Source organism: Micromesistius poutassou (assembly GCF_964030765.1).
Source record: "Micromesistius poutassou genome assembly, chromosome: 6".
NCBI classification, from domain to species: Eukaryota; Metazoa; Chordata; class Actinopteri; order Gadiformes; family Gadidae; genus Micromesistius; species Micromesistius poutassou.
In genome coordinates, this window is record NC_140276.1 from 8741986 (window position 1) to 8763301 (window position 21316).

General features: G+C 47.2%; 1 protein-coding gene across 1 annotated transcript; it reads left to right on the plus strand.

The window, feature by feature from the left end:
• Positions 1-8552: 8552 nt before the first annotated feature.
• On the plus strand, positions 8553-16692 carry LOC311344891 (stanniocalcin-2-like). The gene is given in 5 exon segments (XM_084469225.1): positions 8553-8852; positions 11268-11410; positions 12607-12818; positions 13605-13769; positions 13771-16692. Coding segments are annotated over 5 exon segments (873 nt in total). The 5' UTR covers positions 8553-8713; the 3' UTR covers positions 13985-16692.
• The last annotated feature ends 4624 nt before the right edge of the window (positions 16693-21316 follow it).

Consider the following 21316-nt stretch of genomic DNA (forward strand, 5'->3'; position numbering starts at 1 on the left):
CATACCCACCCACACACCCACCCACGCAACACACACACACACACACACACACACACACACACACACACACACACACAGAAACACACTCACTCATTAACACACACACACACACACACACACACACTCACACGCATGCACACACATCCACACACACATCCACACACATGACAGACATCAAAAAGTGACAATGAATGAAGAAAGCAGAGAGTGAGTGTGTGTGTGTGTGTGTGTGTGTGTGTGTGTGTGTGTGTGTGTGTGTGTGTGTGTGAGTGTGTGTGTGTGTGTGTGTGTGTGTGTGTGTGTGTGTGTGTGTGTGTGTGTGTGTGTGTGTGAGTGTGTGTGTGTGAGTGTGTGGTGTGTGTGTGTGTGGCTTTAGGGGTACATGCTGTACACACTCAAACAAGTCAAATTAAAGCCTGGGCCCACTCCTTGTTCTCCAAAGCGGGGCAGAATGGGCTGTAGATCAATTTAAACGTTATTCAATGAACTCGTTTCATCACAGGCAATGAGAACGTCGTTGACTGTTTACATTTGACCCACTTCAGCCACTGAATGAAACGTTGAGCTCATCACAATCGACCAATAGACCGCTTGTCATTTCTGACCGCTGCTTCTCACGCAGCGAAAAAAAGAAAAGAGGATTAAAGTGACGAGAAAACATCGGAAGGAGGGTGACAGTGATATGTTTGACTTTAAATAACCAAGAATTACTTAGAAATATAAAAAAGTACTGGGGGCGGTATGGGGGTGTACGGGTGTGTATGGGATGTCGAGAGGGGGGGGGGGGGGGTACTGGGAGGGGGTACTGGGGGGGGTACTGGGGGGGATACTTGGGGGGGTACTGGGGGGTGGAACTGGGGGAGGTGGTACTGGGGGGGGGGGGTACTGGGGAGGGGGGGGGGGTACTGGGGGGGGTACTGGAGGGGGTGGGGGGGGGGGTGTACGGTACGGGTGTGTATGGGATGTCGAGAGCCCCCACTCCACGGATGTCATAATTAGGAGCCAACATTCCCAGAATTCCAGGGGAAGTTGGACGCTCCTGGAAGGCGTTTCCTCCCCCTTCAGCCCCTCGGCCCCTCCTCGGCCTCACGGAAAAACGTGATGTTTTCCAACACACACCATCACAGTAATCAAAGCTGTAAGAACACAGGTCGTAAACAACACATACCACAAAACATCCTCCAATTGTAACCTCATGGCAGCAGAGCCGTGCGGTCATGCTGGTTTGATCTAGCGCTAACCGCTAATTCACAAGCGAGCTAATTGCTCTGAACTATTCTAAATATATCGCCCGCGTTATTTATAGCAGCAACCTAAATTGTTGCCTCTCCCTTTGATCTTAGCAATGGAAAAAACAATTACGAAAAGCATATGGAGTTCTCACCGGGACAATATGGGCGCTTTAGAGGCTGTAGTGTTCAGACCAGGGTTAGGGTGAGGGTGAGCGTGAGGGTGAGGGTGAGGGTGAGGGTTAGGGTTAGGCTTAGGGTTAGGCTTAGGGTAAGCTCAGGGCATGTGTACCAAAGCAGGAGACAATGGCATCTGAAGCCATGTCTAAACAACACATGTCTAATGAGGAATATCGTCATTCCAAACAGGAATATCGTCACTCACCACAAACACACAGGCACGTGCACGTGCATATGCACACACACACTCACACGTGTGCATAGACACACACATACATTCATGCATACGTTCACGCACAGGCATGCGCACACACACACACACACACACACATTGACACATGCACTCAAATACACATATATTCATGCATACACACGTAAGCGCGCACTCAAGCATAGACATAAATTAATGCTTGCACGCACTCATACATACACATTCACCTCCATGTATACACATATATAGCTGTCCTCACACCCACACACATTTCCCATCATTGTGTTTGGTGTGATGACCCCAGGCTAAGGCTACACGGATGGAAAATATTTATTTGAACTCCTTAAAAATAGAAAAATGTGAGTGTAATGTTTTATAAATCTATGGAATATACATACTTATGTGGATGTTTATATTCTCATATTCTCATACACACACGTTGTACTGATACACATACATATACACACATAATACACCCAGTATTACAAATATCAAATACGCACACAGTACTGATACTTTTAGAAAATACACATGGCACTGATAGAACTGTATCGGAGATTTGTTGGTTTCATGGGATTTTAACTTTTATTTTCTTGAGTAAACCGAGACAATACAAAAACAAGAGTTTGACATACCTCAACCCAAGCCATGCACACATACACACACACACACACACACAGTAGGTGCAGTAGAGGAGGGTGCAGTAGAGTGCAATAGAGGAGGGTGCAGTAGAGTGCAGTAGAGGAGGGTGCAGTAGAGTGCAGTAGAGGAGGGTGCAGTAGAGTGCAGTAGAGGAGGGTGCAGTAGAGTGCAGTAGAGGAGGGTGCAGTAGAGGAGGGTGCAGTAGAGTGCAGTAGAGTGCAGTAGAGGAGGGTGCAGTAGAGGAGGGTGCAGTAGAGTGCAGTAGAGGAGGGTGGTCTCACAAACGTAACGTGCGTGGCTCGGGCACTGTGAACCTGCTCATCTTCCACCAAACACACACTTTAATGAGGCCAGGAACACACACACACACACACACACACACACACACACGCACACACACACTCCATCTACGTGCACTTTTCGGAAAATTATCAATTATCCCTAGTGTCTTGGCTGACCTGACTCTCAATGTGGGTCACAGCACCCACACATCCACCTGGTAATTACCATAAACAGTAAACAGGCCTGGGGCTGTGAGGAACAGGTCTTAATGACGCCGGGCCCTACACAGAGGGCCCTACACAGAGGGCCCTTCATCTCTAATGAGGGGTAAAGTGTGTCATATTGTGTCATACGATTGTTGCGCCTGGCTCCTCGCCTTGATTAATACTGGAGATACAGAGGTACTCAGAGGACAGGCTCCCCACTGCCTACGGCTCTTACGTAATATTAATCTCCCTGCCCAGGGTCACACAAAAAATAACCTACCCCGATACTGAATGCCTCCGCGCTGCCTTTCAGAGGCTATGACACCGGGCCACCCAGAGCCTCGGCCCTGTGGCTCTCACTCATTAAACGAGGGCTCTTTTGTCCCCGCGTGTCCACCTATCAGAGGGCCGGACCGCTGGGCCTGTGGCCGCGATGACATCACCTCTACCCTCATGGGGAGCTAGGGGGCTCTCCTTTCCTCCTCTCCTTCTTTCTTCTCTACCCTCTCCTCTCTCCTCGCTACTCCTCCTCCTCTCTCCTTCCGTCCTCTACTCTCCCTCCTCCTCTCTCTTCTCCTCTGCTTATTTTCTCTATTCACTCTCCTATCCTTTCTCTGGTTCCTCCTCCTCTCTCCTTCTTTCCTGTCCTCTCCTCTTCCCTCATATCTAGTCTCTGTCCTCTGCTTCCTTCTGCTTTCCTCCCCTCTAGTCTCCTCTCTCCTTCTTTGGTCACTTCTCTCTCCTCTTCTCTCCTCTTCTCTCCTCTTGTGTTGCGACCTACAAACACCATTGACAAAGGCCTGAAGTTCAACCCCAACACAAGTGTGATTTAGAACTGATGTCCTCTGTGGGGAGGCGAACGTTTTCAATGCAGATGATGGTTCTCATTCACAGCTCTGAGTGTGTTTCTCTCAGGGGACGCCGGCTCAGCGACCTTGGCCTGCAAATCAGGAAAGAGTACGGAAATGTTGTGAGGTTGCTGGTAACTTCTTCAGCCAACTATTGTAGATAATGAAGTCATGAGGAAGGTTCAGTCAGTATGAGGGTGAGTTGCTTCTCCTCCCCTTCAGCTGAAGACATATAAGAGATATAAGATAAGATAGAAGATACATATATCCAAGAGGAAAGTACAATAAATAGGCTAGATTTGCACAATAATTAGAAACGTTATCTTACACTAGTGGCACTTTAACTTTCACACTACGGCTCCTTTCACTCTCATCTGTTTGTATTTGTTTTCATCTGTTGGTTTGTTATCTCATTGGCATTTGATGGTATTTATTATTGTGTATTTATGTAGCTGTAAGGTCATCGAGCCCTGCTGCAAAGTGAGTTTCCCTGGTGGGACAGTAAAATATGAACTGAGCTGAACTCTGCTCCTCCTCCTCCTTCCCTCCTATCTATTTTCTCTCCCTTTTCTCTCCTCTATGGCCCTACTTCTCTCACCCACCCTCTCGTGTCTACTCTCTCTCCTCTCCTTTCCTCTCCTTTCCTCTCCTGTCCTCTTGTCTCCTCCTTCTCTCCCCTCCACCTCTCCTCATCCCCTCCTCTCCTGCTCCTCTCCCCTCTCCACTTCTCACCTCTGTCCTCCCCCCTCTCCTCTCTCTCCTCCTCTCCTTTCCCCCTCCTCTCTGCTTGGCTGGGCCTGTGGGTGTATACAGACAGTAATGAGATGGAGGATAGACCAGTTATTGGCCAGCGATGTCGCAATATAAATCCTGCCGAGAGAAAACACACACACACACACACACACACACACACACACACACACACACACACACACACACACACACACACACACACACACACACACACACACATATTCACACCCACACACAATAATAGCACATTGTTAGTGGTAATTTTTGTCCTGAAATATAGTATTTTTTTTCATAAGCAGAGCCTCGAACTTGCTGGCTATACAGGGGTTCAATTAAACTATTTATTTGTTTTTTCATAAGTCAGGTGAGTTAAGACAGCATTGTGTGTGTGTGTGTGTGTGTGTGTGTGTGTGTGTGTGTGTGTGGTTGTGTACCTGAAAAATTGACATGAAAGGAATAGAAAGCTAGAGAGAGAGACATAGAGACACACACACACACACACACACACACACACACACACACACACACACACCACATCCACACTGAGAGGGAGAGAGAGAGAGTGCGGTTATAGGGGAGACTATTTTCTTATATAAATAGCAGGAATGACATTATGCCCATACACCCGACACGTACACGACCAGAGTGCAGTGAGCCGTACTAACAGATCAGGTTTGAGTTCCTCGAAGCTTCAGCCCCCCAGTGTCACCTTTCCCCTCACATTTTATCGTCCGTCTTGCACGCTCTCTTTCACTCACACTATTTCTTGCACTCGGAGGGTGTGTGTGTGTGTGTGTGTGTGTGTGTGTGTGTGTGTGTGTGTGTGTTTGCCTGTGTGTCTCTGTGATGTGTGTGTGTGTGTGTGTGTGTGTGTGTGTGTGTGTGTGTGTGTGTGTGTGTGTTTGCCTGTGTGTCTCTGTGATGTGTGTGTGTGTGTGTGTGTGTTTGCCTGTGTGTCTCTGTGATGTGTGTTTGTGTATTTGTGTGTGTGTGTGTGTGTGTGTGTGTGTGTGTGTGTTTGCCTGTGTGTCTCTGTGATGTGTGTTTGTGTATTTGTGTGTGTGTGTGTGTGTGTGTGTGTGTGTGTGTGTTTGCCTGTGTCTCTGTGATGTGTGTGTGTGTGTGTGTGTGTGTTTACCTGTGTGTCTCTGTGATGTGTGTTTGTGTATGTGTGTGTGTGTGTGTGTGTGTGTGTGTGTGTGTGTGTGTGTGTGTGTGTGTGTGTGTGTGTGTGTGTGTCTGTGTCTGTGTGTGTGTCTGTGTGTGTCTGTGTGTGTCTGTGTATGACATGATTAATAACTCTCAGAAAAGCTTTTGTGAGTGACTATAAAATACTCTTTGTATGTATATTCGCATGTCTAAAAATATATGTAGTGAAACGCTTTGTATATGAACAATAACCTAAGCATAACACACTTATAGGGACTACATCGCAACGTCACATTGCAAGGACCACCGCCATTTTGGAAGCAAAGAGCAGTGGAATGTCATATTTTGTTGGTCCTTGTTTATAAATGAATTGTGAAAACATTTGTCATGGGTACATTGTGCCACAGCGTTTCTGTGACTTGGCAAAATAAAGTTTTCATGAGCCTAGGTTACGGTATATTAACTTTTAGGATACTCTCTTGAATCCTCTCCATTGCTTATAGTGCACAGTTATACACAGCGATACTATTGGTCCTTCTATGAACCCCCTCTTGAGGAAAGCTCCAGTTTGTGCTTTGTCCCCTCACTAAGGGGCCAATCAGCCGCCCCGTGTGACTGTACAGACACGTCTCTGGACGCAGGCACAAGCACAAAGTTGACTTCACACTCTGATAAAGCCAGCTTAATCGGTCGGTCATTTGATGATTAACATGTCATGGAAACACCTTCTCGGTAACAAATTGTGTCCAGAAGGAGAACTGAGCTAATGTTCTACAAACGGCCCTCCTTTGGCCTTGCTTTCTAAGAATCACACTCTTGATTTAAATGCTGGGGCTGGGGCATTATGTGTATAAAACTGGCGAAGTTGATTGCTGCTACAAAACCAGCACCCCTCGAAGCACGCCGTGCCGTGGAGAGTGACCACCCACCGGCCCCATATTGCCTGGCGCCCCCCGTGTTGTGCTTCCACTGGTTTAGCACTTGCCAGAGCCACGGGGGCCCGACGCGGAACATATGTCTGCGTCTCTGCCGGTTTACAGTCACCCCGTCGCTCACAAAGAACGGCTCGTTGCATCCTGTCGAGGCATATCGTCCCTTTTCTCTAAAGCGTGTCACCGAGAGAGAAAGAACGAAAACGAGACAAAGCACGGAGTGTATGGGAAACGATACCGTGACACATATACACACACACACACACACACACACACACACACACACACACACACACACACACACACACACACACACACACACACACACACACACACACACACACACACACACACACACACGTATACACACACACGCATAGCTGAACGCATTTAACAGCCACTGTCACAACCTCAACATCTAAGCGTTCATTATCCGTGTTAAGCGTACTTGTTGTGGTGTGGAGACTACAGGATCTGGCTGGCACCGATATCTGAGGGTGTAAAATGAGCGCACCCATTCTTGGCAAACGAGGGAAAAAAGCCGTTAATTCAGCCCTCGTAAAACCGTTTCCTAAAATAGTACGCGCGATTAAATTAGCAATTAGATTAATAGCACAAACAAAGCATTCCTGTTTTTTTAAAACTCCATGTTGGATGTTTATGAGTTTGAGGAGGGGGTTATTGAAGAAGCAGAGAGTGATCGCGCTGCATCGGCCGTCGGGTCCTGTGCGTTCAGGCACCACGGCGACGTTACGAGGCGGTGGTGCAGGGGAGCGCTCTGATTGGGCCAAACCGAGGGTGTGTCTGCAGCGTGGGTATTTCATTTTTTTTTTTTTTTTTCCACAGACTTGAATTGAGGAGGAGATTCCAGTCCGTGTGGTTAAGGCACCACTGGCGCGCATCTCCCTAAGCTGCAGCAGAACCCCCAGTGTGAATCTGTGGGAAAGATATGGAAAATAATCAAATGAATGGATCTCGTGTCGTGCAGCATGGTCCCAACAATATTTCCTTTACGCGTGATTTGAGATGCCTCTTCGGTCCAGCGGTCATGTGTTTAGCTTAACATAGATCTAGATCACTTCGGTCATTTAGGATAAGATTGAGTGGGAAACTAAAATGGCGTTAAGTGATGGCATTGACAGTGTTCAGGATCTGGGTTTACACTTTATTACGGCCACAAATATTATTTGATTATTTAATTACAAACATACCGTAGGCTCACTATATCGCATAGGCCTATATATCGAAATGAATGGAATGTAACATATTGGCATAGAATATGTCATAGGTCCCAGGGGCACTGATTAGAACACGCTGCTCTACTCAGCATTGTCCTCCAGCCTACCGTCCGCGTCAGAGCGTCACCACGGTGACGTTAGGATGGATTCGTAGACGGGATTGGGGCAACGCATGGAATGCCTAGGAGTGTCACCCCTTGTTCAGCTCCAATTCGACCGCTATAAGATTACAAAATATGCGTTTTGGGCAGAGAGTTGTAGGAAGTAAAGCGTCGGCCGTCGACATGAACATCCCCCCGCTGCCCTGTCGGAGCTCAACTCACACACTCACACACTCGTCCCTTCGTCGTGACGTCCAAGGCAAAGGCACTTCGTCACAAAGATAACCCATAGTTCAGCGCTCTTTGTCCCATTTACGCATTGAGTTTCGATAAAGAACAACCTTTTTCTTGGCTGGTGTTTGTACAATCGTTTGCGTGGATGTAATGTTGTTGAAATCGATGTATTATATTAGTTGGAATATTGTACTCCCTCCACACAAACACACGCTCACACACACGCACGCACGCACGCACGCGCACGCACACACACACACACACACACACACACACACACACACACACACACACACACACACACACACACACACACACACACACACACACACAGCCTAAACAGCGCGCGGACTAATGACTACTTCTTCATGGCTGCAGTTTTATAGAGGAATAGAAGGGGGGGACGTCCACTATGGACACGCCCCCTAAATCCTGTTCGCGGATGTCCGTGTCTCTGATTGGTCGCGGCGCAGCGACCAACACCTGCTTAACTCCTTCATCTAAATTGACACCCGGGCTGCGAGAGAGAGGGATATAGGAAGCAGCATCCACTCGCTGCTCTCCACTCGCTCCAACTCCCTGCTGCCCCTCAGACACACACAGCCGGCCTCACGGGGACGCTCCACATACGAGAGGCTGTAGAACCGCTGCGCCGTTTCACCGCTTCACCCACAGAGAGTTTAGAGGCACATTGATGAGGACACAGTCATGTTGCTGAAGCTGATTACCGCCTTGCTCGTCCTCACGGTGTTTGGGAGCGTAGTGGGGCTGGATAATATCGACCTCCATGACAGCCCCCCGGAGAAGCCCGCCAGCCAGAAAGGACGCCTCTCCCTCCAGAACACAGGTAGGATCAAATGTGTGTGTGTGTGTGTGTGTGTGTGTGTGTGTGTGTGTGTGTGTGTGTGTGTGTGTGTGTGTGTGTGTGTGTGTGTGTGTGTGTGTGTGTGTGTGTGTGTGTGTGTGTGTTTTGACAGCATTGGGTCGACGTCGTGCGGTCACTGGTCACTGGCCACACATCTCACAGTGAAGACAGATTGTGTTTGCACGTGCGATCTAATTCAATCTATTTCTAATACTAATGTTGTTTACTTAAAGATAATTATTACGCATAGGTTTTTCTTCTTCTTTCTCTTACCTGAAAGTCGATATCTTGTAAATAATCGGAGACGGGAATTCAATATGTTAGTTAACTATTAATAGAACGGCCCAAGGTAGCCTAACAGGTAATGAAATCGGCAGCACATAGAGGTGTGTGTGTGTGTGTGTGTGTGTGTGTGTGTGTGTGTGTGTGTGTGTGTGTGTGTGTGTGTGTGTGTGTGTGTGTGTGTGTGTGTGTGTGTGTGTGTGTGTGTGTGTGTGTGTGTGGGGGTGTGTGTGTGTGTGTGCCCGTGTGTATGTTTGCCCGTGCGTGTGTGTATGTGTGCCCATGCGTGTGTGTGCGTATGAGCGTTTCAGGGCATTAGCGTGTATACCGTACTAGTGCTTATTTGGAAACGCATTTCTGTGTGTTGCATATAGCCTAGCCTATTGGAACGTGAGATTAATCCTGAGTAAAGTTTGACTGCATGTATGTATGTTTGACTATCGTGTATGTGTTGGACTATATGCAAAACACACATATGCGTGTATGTGTATGTGACTATCAACAGAAGTCGATTGATATATCTGTAATCGATATAATTGATATATCTGTATAACTGTCTCCGCAGTTAGATTGGCAGTTCACCGGTAACAATCATATGCATCGTCCAAATCGCTTTAGTTTAGGCCTACACTTTTAATCGGACCTGACCTGGCCTTTATACTGTATGTTCCCGTAGCTCATATCACGTGGTGCTGTTTGCTCTTCGCTTTGCGATACAGAAACGCAACAACCCCCCCCCCCCCCCCCCCCCTGACACGGGACAGCTCCGACGCAGGCTCATCAACCGTAGTACGGTCCACTGTACACACGGTTCACACCGACGCGTAACGCAATGCACGTTGCGAGCAACGTTGCGATCCAAGCACATTCCCGCGATGTCAACACAAGCAACGACAGAGGCTCACTTCTGCTGCCCGCTACAAGTTAAACCAAGTGCCCGCAACCCTCCTCAGCAGTGCTCCTCGTCGCGAAGCTGTTTTTGTTTGATTCGATTTTTTGCAATTGCCCGGTGCGCTGCACAATTTGGACTGATGATAACATTAAAAATGTTTTTCTCAAGCCCTCCCGTTAGGTTTGAGTTATATCACCTATGTTCGATTACACTCCAGTCAACGCTTTGTCAAGTGGATAATTATAGCCTAAAGGATTTGTGTTTCACATTAACCCCCCCCACACACACACTCCCACTCTTTCGTGATAAATGTAAAATCGTAAAGTTTGAGTGAAGAAAGATGTTTCCTAAGATGTTGGCAAACTCCTCTGGCTCGCCACAAGAACACGCCGTGCACCGTGATATAAACAGCCGACAATGGGGTGTTGATCCACTTTCACAACGTTCAGTTTTCTATTCCTCTCCGCTCCATATGTTTGCCTCCAGACTGTAACCAGCACTCCTACTCCTAGGGGTCGGCGTTTTCGCTGCAAAATCTCCAACCCTTTTAGATATTTAACTTGTCACCACAGCACAGACGTTAACGAGTGTGGTAGTCGTGTGTTGTAACTGCATCAGCCCGCTGCTGTGAGGCTGCTCCTCTAATGGCAAACTTGTTGCTACACACTTAGTGAAGCGACCGAGCTAACGTGTTTGTGTTTATTGTCCCTCCTGTGTGGAGCCTATCTGCAATGCAGCATCCTATCTGTGGCCGTGGCGGTGCAGACAGCCTGGCGCAGAATGACACGTTCATATCTCTGTCCCCCACTGCTTCTCTGCAAGACCCAGCTCTGAAATCACTGTCACACACACACACACACACACACACACACACACACACACACACACACACACACACACACACACACACACACACACACACACACACACACACACACACACACACACACACACACACACACACACACACACACACACATACATACATACAAATAGCCACACATGCATGCAGATAGACTTGTGCACACACATACACACCCATATGGACACATCCACAACACTGAAAGTATAAAATGACACCAAACAAACCCGAAGTGTGTGTGTGTGTGTGTGTGTGTGTGTGTGTGTGTGTGTGTGTGGTGTGTGTGTGTGTGTGTGTGTGTGTGTGTGTGTGTGTGTGTGTGTGTGTGTGTGTGTGTGTGTGTGTGTGTGTGTGTGTCCAGCGGAGATCCAGCACTGTCTGGTGAGTGCGGGGGACGTGGGCTGCGGTGTGTTCGAGTGCTTCGAGAACAACTCCTGTGAGATCCGCGGGCTGCAGGAGATCTGCATGACCTTCCTGCACAACGCCGGCCGCTTCGACTCTCAGGTAATGGAGCGCCCACCCCCCCCTCCACCCCTCCCTCCTCCCCCCCTCCACCCTTCCCTCCTCCTCGCCCCCCCCCCCCCCCCCCCATGCGTCCCTCCTCCCTGTCCACCCCCCCATGCGGCCCCCCCCCCATGCGGCCCCCCCTCCCTCACCATGCCCCCCCCCATGCGGCCCCCCTCCCTCACCATGCCCCCCCCCCCCCCCATGCGGCCCCCTCCCTGTCCACGCCCCCCATCCCTGTCCACCCCCCCCCCCCCCCCCCCCGTCCATGGCAGGTCCACGGTGTTTAATCACGGGGAATAGTTGACTCGCACTTTTTGTTCCCATCAGTGTAACTTCAACCTTCTGCCAAAAGAGATTTTGTTGATTTAGTTTTTTTCAAAAGTACACACATCCCCACACACACACACACACACACACACACACACACACACACACACACACACACACACACACACACACACACACACACACACACACACACACACACACACACACACACACACACACACACACACACACACACACACACACAGAGAGAGAGGCACGTAACCTTACAGAACATGTCTTTGGTTCTGGTTGGGCGGGGGTGAGCCAGCTGGCTGTCTTCCATGGTCATCTCCCCTTTCATTTGGTCAGAGCAGGGCCCGGTCCAGCCCTCATTCACCCGCGCCCCGCAGCTCTCAGCGCGTCCGTCAGGCTCACTCATTGGCCCCACGGACACCAGGGTTCCATTCAGCCCTTTATGAGGCAGTTATCTGCTTCAGTCCAATCCTTCACCCACTGTTTCACCAGCAGCATTTTCTCAGAAAGTCGAGCTTATACTCTCTAACAAAATGTGAGTGTAGCAAGAGCACAGCACACATGCACACACACACACACACGCGCACACACACACACGCGCATCGATAAAAGAGTGTTTGGTGCTCAAGTAACACAGTTACATTAATGCAATAACTGACCAACAATGAAAAGGTCGCTTTTGTGTTGAGCTCATGGAAAAAATTCCTCACAATCCTTGTTATGAATTCCATGCGGTCATCAGCTGCAGAACCCCAGACTTAACAGCCGTGTGTGTGTGTGTGTGTGTGTGTGTGTGTGTGTGTGTGTGTGTGTGTGTGTGTGTGTGTGTGTGTGTGTGTGTGTGTGTGTGTGTGTGTGTGTGTGTGTGTGTGTGTGTGTGTGTGTGTGTGCAGGGAAAGTCCTTCATCAAAGATGCACTGAAGTGTATGGCCCACGGACTCCGGCACAAGTTCAGCTGCATCAGCAGGAAGTGTGTGTCCATCAAGGAGATGGTGTTCCAGCTGCAGAGGGAGTGCTACCTCAAACACAACCTCTGCTCCGCCGCCAAGGAGAACGTCGCCGTCATGGTGGAGATGATCCACTTCCAGGACCTGTTCCCTAAAGGGTGAGACACGCCCACAGCCGCCTGCATGGGACGTTCCCCTCGCTGCACCTCCAGTCTGCCACCACCAGTCTACACCTCACCACCAGTCTGCACCTCACCACCAGTCTACACCTCACCACCAGTCTACACCTCACCACCAGTCTACACCTCACCACCAGTCTGCACCTCACCACCAGTCTACACCTCACCACCAGTCTGCACCTCACCACCAGTCTGCACCTCACCACCAGTCTGCACCTCACCACCAGTCTACACCTCACCACCAGTCTGCACCTCACCACCAGTCTGCACCTCACCACCAGTCTACACCTCACCACCAGTCTACACCTCACCACCAGTCTGCACCTCACCACCAGTCTGCACCTCACCACCAGTCTACACCTCACCACCAGTCTGCACCTCACCACCAGTCTACACCTCACCACCAGTCTGCACCTGCATGGCAGCACACATAAAGACACACAACTCACATGCATACACGTCATGCAGTGAACGCTTCCCTCTCTTCCACCACCTCCACCACCACCACCACCACCACCACCTCCACCCCCACCTCCACCACCATTAACTTTGATGTTGTTTTCCAGTCTTCTTCCTGGTGACCTTGTTGTGCTCTGTCTTTAAAAGCCGGCTGGTTGCCACTGTGTAGTGCACCATGGATACATGGTGTTGTTGATTAAGTGTGTGTGTGTGTGTGTGTGTGTGTGTGTGTGTGTGTGTGTGTGTGTGTGTGTGTGTGTGTGTGTGTGTGTGTGTGTGTGTGTGTGTGTGTGTGTGTGTGTGTAGGCCGTACGTGGAGCTGGTAAACATCCTGCTGAGCTGCGGCGAGGAGGTGAAGGAGGCGCTGACCCGCAGCGTGCGTCTGCAGTGCGAGCAGAACTGGGGCGCGCTGTGTGACAGCCTGAGCCTCTGCTCCTCTCTGACTCCTCCCCCAGCCGCCGCCGCCGCCGCCCCCCTCCTCGGAGCAGCGCCGCCAGGCTCCTCCCCCTCCGCACCCCGACCCCGACCAGCCACGCCCGCCTCGGCAGGGCGACAAGGACAAGCCCGGCAAGGGAGGCTTCAACGGACACCCGCGCAACCGCAGCCAGGGCCCCCGCCGCCAGAGCCCCGAGGCGGGGCTGGTGTCGGAGCAGGAGGGCCCGGGCCCCGGGGACGTCCGGAGGTGAACGGCCCTCGCCCCCCTCCCTGACCTCACACTTCCCTCTCAGTCATTCCAGAAGCCGCCCTGGTGGTCACCCTGCAGGGCCGTTGTGGTGGAGCTCAAACCGTTATGCCAGATTGTTTTGGTTTTCCGTTCATGACTGAATAATTATGAATATTGTTAGTATCATTAACTCGTTTCAATTGACTAGAATTACCTTGGCTCTCGTATAGCGTTTCTTAAATCCTACTTACTTGCGTATGATTTGATTACAATTTGTATTATTTATTTGATCATTTATGCAATGTTGAAATATGAAAAATGTACATAGAAATATACTTATCTATATTTATATAAACCTGTATAAATACAGTTAACACATGCAGTACTGATACGCTATATACAGAATTGTATATAGTATCCTGTCCAATCACACGTCAGAAGCCTGTAGATATGTAACATACACCATTCGTAGTCTCCGAGTGGCAATGTGGATTTTGAGTATAGATGCTTGAGGGTTAAATACAAAATTGTACAGGTTTGAAGTCCAATTCTGGCACATAGCATTATATATAGCCCGGCGTGAGAGTCTATGGCCATAGCGGCCACAGACTTGTAGAAAAGTGTTGAAGTGAAACGGCACTCCAAGCAAGAACGCATATATTATACAAACGATATGCAGTTAGAACTAAGATTTAACTCGGACACCACTTTCTGAAGCTTCTCCGAAGGCGAGTCCAACTTAGGAGAGAATTAGTAACGATCACATTTTTCAAAAACCTCTGGTTTGAAAATGGTTTGTTATACCATCAAGTATATCTCATCTTTGTGAAAACAGAATGTTAATACACGGTAATTCAAGCTGACCACCCCTGTGAAACGAACACTGAGCAGAAATATCTTTGGAAACTATTTTTGTGACGTTGATGGTTAACTGTTACTTCACGGTCCTATTCGAGAGGCCGGTCCGTATAAGCTATGTGTTCGCTCTTCCTCCTCCTGATTGCTTGTTATTATCCAATGGCAACGCGGAGAGGATGAGTCACGGCACCACTCAGTCTCCACAGTGATCCTCACATGTCGTCACATGGAAACCTCTAGTGTGAACTCGCACATATCAAGGTGCCTCAACATGTGATAAGGCGATTCATCTGCAGGGGAAACGCGTGATGGGACGCGAGCAGGAGGGGGGGGGGGGGGTGGGGGGATATGTCTGTCGCTCTCAGCAGGGGTTCGCTGATTTGGATCTGTTTTTTTTATTTAACACACAACGTCGGGCTCCAGAAAACATGTTGTACACCGGGTTGCATATCGGTGATCTTGGCACAGCGCAAACCGTCAATACACACACACCCAGTCAATAAATAATTACTCTTGAGTCTTTTATGTTTGTGCTTGTCTGACAAATAACCGAGCCCACATGACCAAATGTGACTTTCCTTCTCCTTGGCCGGGTGCTGGGTCTCGGTGCTGGAGATGCTGCTGGTCTCCAGCTCTCCTTCTTATGAGCTCGTATTCCTGCAGAACCGTCTCCCCCCCGACGCTCCAGGCCAGACTTGAAGGCATGCTTGTGTCCCTCCCCCCCCCCCCACCCCTCCAGAACCACAGCCCAGCGAAGACCCAGGAAAACTGGGTTAAATCCACAGACAGCAGCCCATGGTGCTGTTATTCTAAATGTTATATTTACCAAGGCCACCAGAGAATTCCTCTGGTCTGTGGCCAGCAGGCCAGACGCGTAGCGGGCAACAGAAGACTCCGGGGAGGCTCACAGCGTTGCTAACTCCACTAACTCTGCGTCCCCCATCAGTCCGCCGTGCCCCCACCCCCCCCCCTAGCTTTTTGGTTCCTGCTTCCAGGCACTTGGCAGCCATTTGACCATTTTAGGGCTGTCACATGCTGTGAATGTTTTCTATATTTGCTCCGCATGTTGTAGTAGAAGTCACGGTGGTTGCTGAGACTAAATGCGGAGACTAGTTTACATGTTCTGGCTCCTCTTGAAGGGGGTCCTGGTTGTATTTTCTTAAACAGGACATCTGTCGTAAGCTTTTTACTAAACGTCCCAGATCAAGTGAAGACTTATTTGTGAGTGTGGAAGCGGCTTTAAGGGCGGACGAGTCATTACCAATGGTTTTCTTTTGGTTTACTTTGTTTTTTTAACTTTCTGATGGCTACTTCTTCTTTCTTTCTATTCATTTTAAAATGTTTTAAAATGTTGGATGTTGGGGTAATCCCCAGGATTTATGAAACATAAGCTAATCGTGTTGAGAATGTACTGTAAGTTTGTAAATTGACAATTGTTTTAGGTTTGCATTAATAGGTTTGATATTGGCTCTTGTAATATCCTGATCTACTTTTTTTTTCTTGTTTAGATTTCCGAGGGAAATAAATGAACATATCTCTGGCCTGTCCACTGCGTTAGCTCTCCATCTCCGCTCCTCCTTTCCCTCTTTTCTTTGAGTCTTTATTGAATGTGTAGTCCGACATAATGTGCTCTCTAGGGGCCCTGAAGTCACACTAAGACCAGGGGCCCACATGATCAGAAACTCTTTAAGGACTTAATGGCGAGTTCATTTGTATCTCTTGTCATTAAAACATTTGTTTTTCTTTTTGCCTGTAACTTTATTTGTTTCTGTTTTGCTTTGAATGTGTTATTGTAAGCACCAGTGGTAAAAAACAAAGTACCGATATTTGTAACAGAATAATAAAAACTACATGGGTAGTATTTACCCTTCACTTGGTCATGTTGCTTGTGTGAAAGACAACGCAGACAGGCAGGCACACTGTATCTTCTTGGATGGATAACGATAGATAGATATCTAAGATGGGTAACATCGATCCACTTACCTTTGACTTCTCTGCATTCGATCACACGTTGAGGTCGGGCTGCGTGTTCTCCAGACTGAAGTCCTGTCCTGAAGGTCTAAACATTTACGTCAGTGACTCTGGATTGTGTGAAATGCTCTGGCTCTATCAAGGACGTCCGTTTTTATGAGTTGCCAAAGCGTTGTGTATATCCTGGATAAACATTTAGACAACACTTAGACTTTGCGGGACAGGCTTCAAAATTAGACTTTTACTCATTCAAATGTTTTCAGGTCCACGCCCAACGTCCAAATATGGGGATAATAAAATACCCTTCACCTCATTTGTTTGTATTTGGGCTTAGATGTTTTTGCTTCACTGACAAAATAGAATATATTAATAGTAAATCTATTAAGCTATAGGCCTAGTTCTAAGAGACAAGTTAATTTGAAATCTGTTATTATATTGTAGGCTCATATATGATTAGATAAGCACCTCAATGTTAAACCAACAGCTGACAACCTTGTCATTGAATAGCCTGTAAAGTACAATATAACAGAACCAACTCATACTGAAGGCCGTGCCTGGACATGTTATGAGGCCAAACGAACACTAGGTGGCATCCTTTCCCTACTAATCGGTCTGCACCTGATCACCTCGGATGACGGTAAGAAAAGGGAATAGCGTTACCTAGTATAACCAGTTTCTATCGCTTGGTATTCAGTTGTTTCATATTTCAATTGACTAATTATGTGTTTCGTAGAGCTTTTACCACTTCCAAATAAATAATTATGGAAATAAATAAAGAAAAACAGGGGACACTGGTGCTTTACAACGCAAACCTTGAGATATGAAACTATTGAGAGACTGTTCTAGATATATGAGGCATGTTGACTTATATTGCACAGCTACACTTTGCTACAGTACCTACTAGATTTCAACGACGTATCGAGTCCGACACGACTGACGTGACCTGGACGTCTGCGTCCTAAAAACCAGACATCGGCCTGCTGGAGCAGGTCGGTATGGCAACGGGCAGTGATGACGATGTGGCCTGAAGAGGAGTCGTGTCTCTTGGCGAGGAGATGAAACCTGAGCCGCGGAGGTCCAGGTGCTCGCTGATAGCTGTCCGGGTGTTCCGGTGTTGACTAATGAATGACTGACCTCCGGGTTCCAGGGATGAATATTTTAAGGACTTTTAGATTGGGGGGTGAAGCGTCGTGTTGGGTTCGATTCCCTTTCTCGTGTTGGACCTCAGGGCAAATGTGGTTTATTCTGTGATTGTTATTGGTATTTTTGTTTTTTATGATCTTGACGGCTATTTGAAGGAAATGTAAATGTATCCATTCCCGACCGGTGCATTGACATGTTTGACATAATACTTTTACAGTTTACATCGTAAGCTGTTCCAGGGTGTTGTCAGGCTGGAGGTCACAATACTGTAACCTTAAAGCTGGAGGTTTGGTTCTCTAGGGATTTCAAAGTCTGCTGCACTCAATATGAGAACAGAGTTTATTCTCTTTTAAGAATTATATATATATTGAATAAATATATAGCCAACTGTAGTAATGCAACATTACAAAATTGTTGCTTATATTTAAAAAGTGTCCTTAGTAGGCCTAATAGTAACCATTTACACACACACACACACACACACACACACACACACACACACACAGTGGATGATTTGAGTATGTTGTTCCAAAACAGCCAGTCCAGCCAGTCCAGCCCAGTCTATGCTGGGAACCAAAGTCTTACATGCAAAAAAGGGAAGGAAGATTAAAACTTGTGGCCTAGCCAGAGCATGGCTGGGCCAGCAGCACAGTCAAATGAGACCTGCATTACAGAGAAGTACCTTGCACCAGGCTAACAATACTTCATTAGTTGACCCATGACCCACGTTCACACTCGTTACTGCTGCCCAAAAGTGCTCTGGCTATTTCTGCACGGTGTTATGAACAGCCCCATAATGTTGGTCCTAGCACCAATGTCAGTGTCAGGAGTCGCCCGGAGCCAACACATTGATGAAGTACCCTACTGTGTCTCCTCTTTCTTCCCTCCTGGTAAACATTCATTATTCCAAGAAACTCTTGACAACAATGTATTTGGGTTAAAGTTCCCCTTTTTGACAACCAGCTGTGATATTGATGAGCCATCCCAAGCCATTTCAAAATCGACCCTAGTGGCATCACACACACGTGAGTTTCACATCCATATATGTTAGAATCAACTGATACCAGCCTCACCATTGAACAACTGGTATGCTGATCTATCTGTCACACATATGGGCGGACCTGTTGTTAAAACAAGGACCCTTTAATGTAGGTCTTGATCATGGGTCCATACACATGCAGCCATCATCCAACCCTCTGCTGTGAAACAATAGGGGGCCTCATTCAAAGCCACAAAGGGAGAATCTCTCTTTGTTTCAGTAAATGACATCATACTAATAGAGTTTGCACAAAAGGCTGAATAAGTCAAATGCCGATGAAGTAATGAGGATCACAGAATTGATGTGATTCAATAAACTCTGGTTGTAAACGTCCTGCTCTCTGGGCTGCAGGGACGTGTTCGGTCCAAAGGTCATCAAGATCCTGACACAGCGTCTCCTTCTCACTCACTATGTGTTAAGGTCAGCGGCTGAGACTATGTCGTCGTTTAGCAGACACTTAAATCCAACACAGCTAAGAAATGGGTTAGGCTTTGGGATAGTCATTATACAGTGAAATAGTATAATGAATATGTTACGTATTTATGCCTGGGAGATATGGAAAAATGTATTATCACGATGATAATGTATCATATATCACAAGGAATTGCACACAATATTGATAAATATCATGATATGCTTATGAATGAAAAATACAATTTGTGTCATCATTGATGTATATTGAAATGGATATCAGACTTAACTAGTTATCAATCCTCACTGAAGTGTCTAACCTCACATTTGATCACTCTAAGGGCATCTCTACTCATCAAAATTATAGTATACTATAAAACTGGGTATCACGATAACTCTTAATTTCATGACAATACAATACCATTCAAAGTCAATATATGATGGTTAAGAATGATTCTAAGCTCTAGTAAGTATTACCTAGCTTTATACATGCTGGTGTTACACTCTAAAACCCCTGAGGCCAATAAGTGTATAACACCGTTTAGAATATGTATTGGCTTTCGATCGGAGGGTGCAGCGGTACACATACAGATGGGGTTGGGCTGATGCCACTGTTCTTTAGAACCTTAGTGTGTATATATAAACAAGGCTGATAAGTGCTGAGTGTTAGTGCCGCTCAGCCCTAAGGGAGGAACGCTGGCTCACAAGAAGGGCAGTGTTCAACATGTCTCATAAGACTGAAGCATAAGACTATGTGAGCTCATCTTGTTACCAAGAAAGCCCCCCCCCCACACACACACACACAGTAGTGTGTTAGTAGTATTAGGTGGCATTGTTATTTGTATTAATATATTTATGACCAATAACTATGAGTTATTGGTGAGAGTAGGATATGATGTGTTCCCTATGTGTGAGTGTGCATGCTAGTATATGCATATGTGACCGTCTGACTGTGTGTGTGTGTGTGTGTGTGTGTGTGTGTGTGTGTGTGTGTGTGTGTGTGTGTGTGTGTGTGTGTGTGTGTGTGTGTGTGTGTGTGAGATACGTATATATCACCTTAGCACCAAACATGCTAGGATACGATGTGGTAGCCGAGCAGGCTGCCGTAGCTCGGAGCGACTGAGCGAAATGCATCAAGCTCTGCAGCTCGATTACAAGCCAAAAATAGCAGCGGCTTATTTTTAATGAGATTGCATCGCCGCGCTGCTGTGGGCTCGGTTTTTAGCTGTCAAACAAAGGGTGTCATATAATCTATCTACCATCTCTCTGTATCAATCGCATAGATGTATTGATCTAGGTTTATCTTTTTTTTTTATCAATCTCCGTATTCATCTCATAGATCTAGATTGCAACTAGATAGGTAGGGCACTACCTATCTACTATATATATAGGCCTATATATATATATCGAATGTATGCCTATCTACTGTGTCTATATATCAATCTATCTGCTTAGTAGGCTATGTATGTCTATCTATCTATCTATCTATCTATCTATCTATCTGTCTGTCTGTCTGTCTGTCTGTCTATCTATCATTTGAAGGTATGCATGTTTTACACTCTTTCTGCGGATGTAGTAATGGAAGAATAATCATTCAAACTACTCCTCTGGAAGGGAAGATGGTCTTTGGTTCCGAATGTCTTGATTTTCCTGCCGCGCATGTACCATAGGCCTATACATTAGGGTTCAAATTAAAATTCCCGTGTGGCTTTGATTGCACAACTATAATTCTCATTAAGATGAAGATCGATGGTCAAGAAAATGTTAGTTGGTCCGTGACTTTATATTGCTTTATTACACCCCTCGCGTGTATCCGAATGCATCCATATTTGGGAAGGCAACGTCTTTAATATATTTGCCATTCATTGAAAAGGAGTGCTGTGGGCGTGGCCTCGAAACAGATATCCAATTAGAGGTGATTCGTCGGCAAAA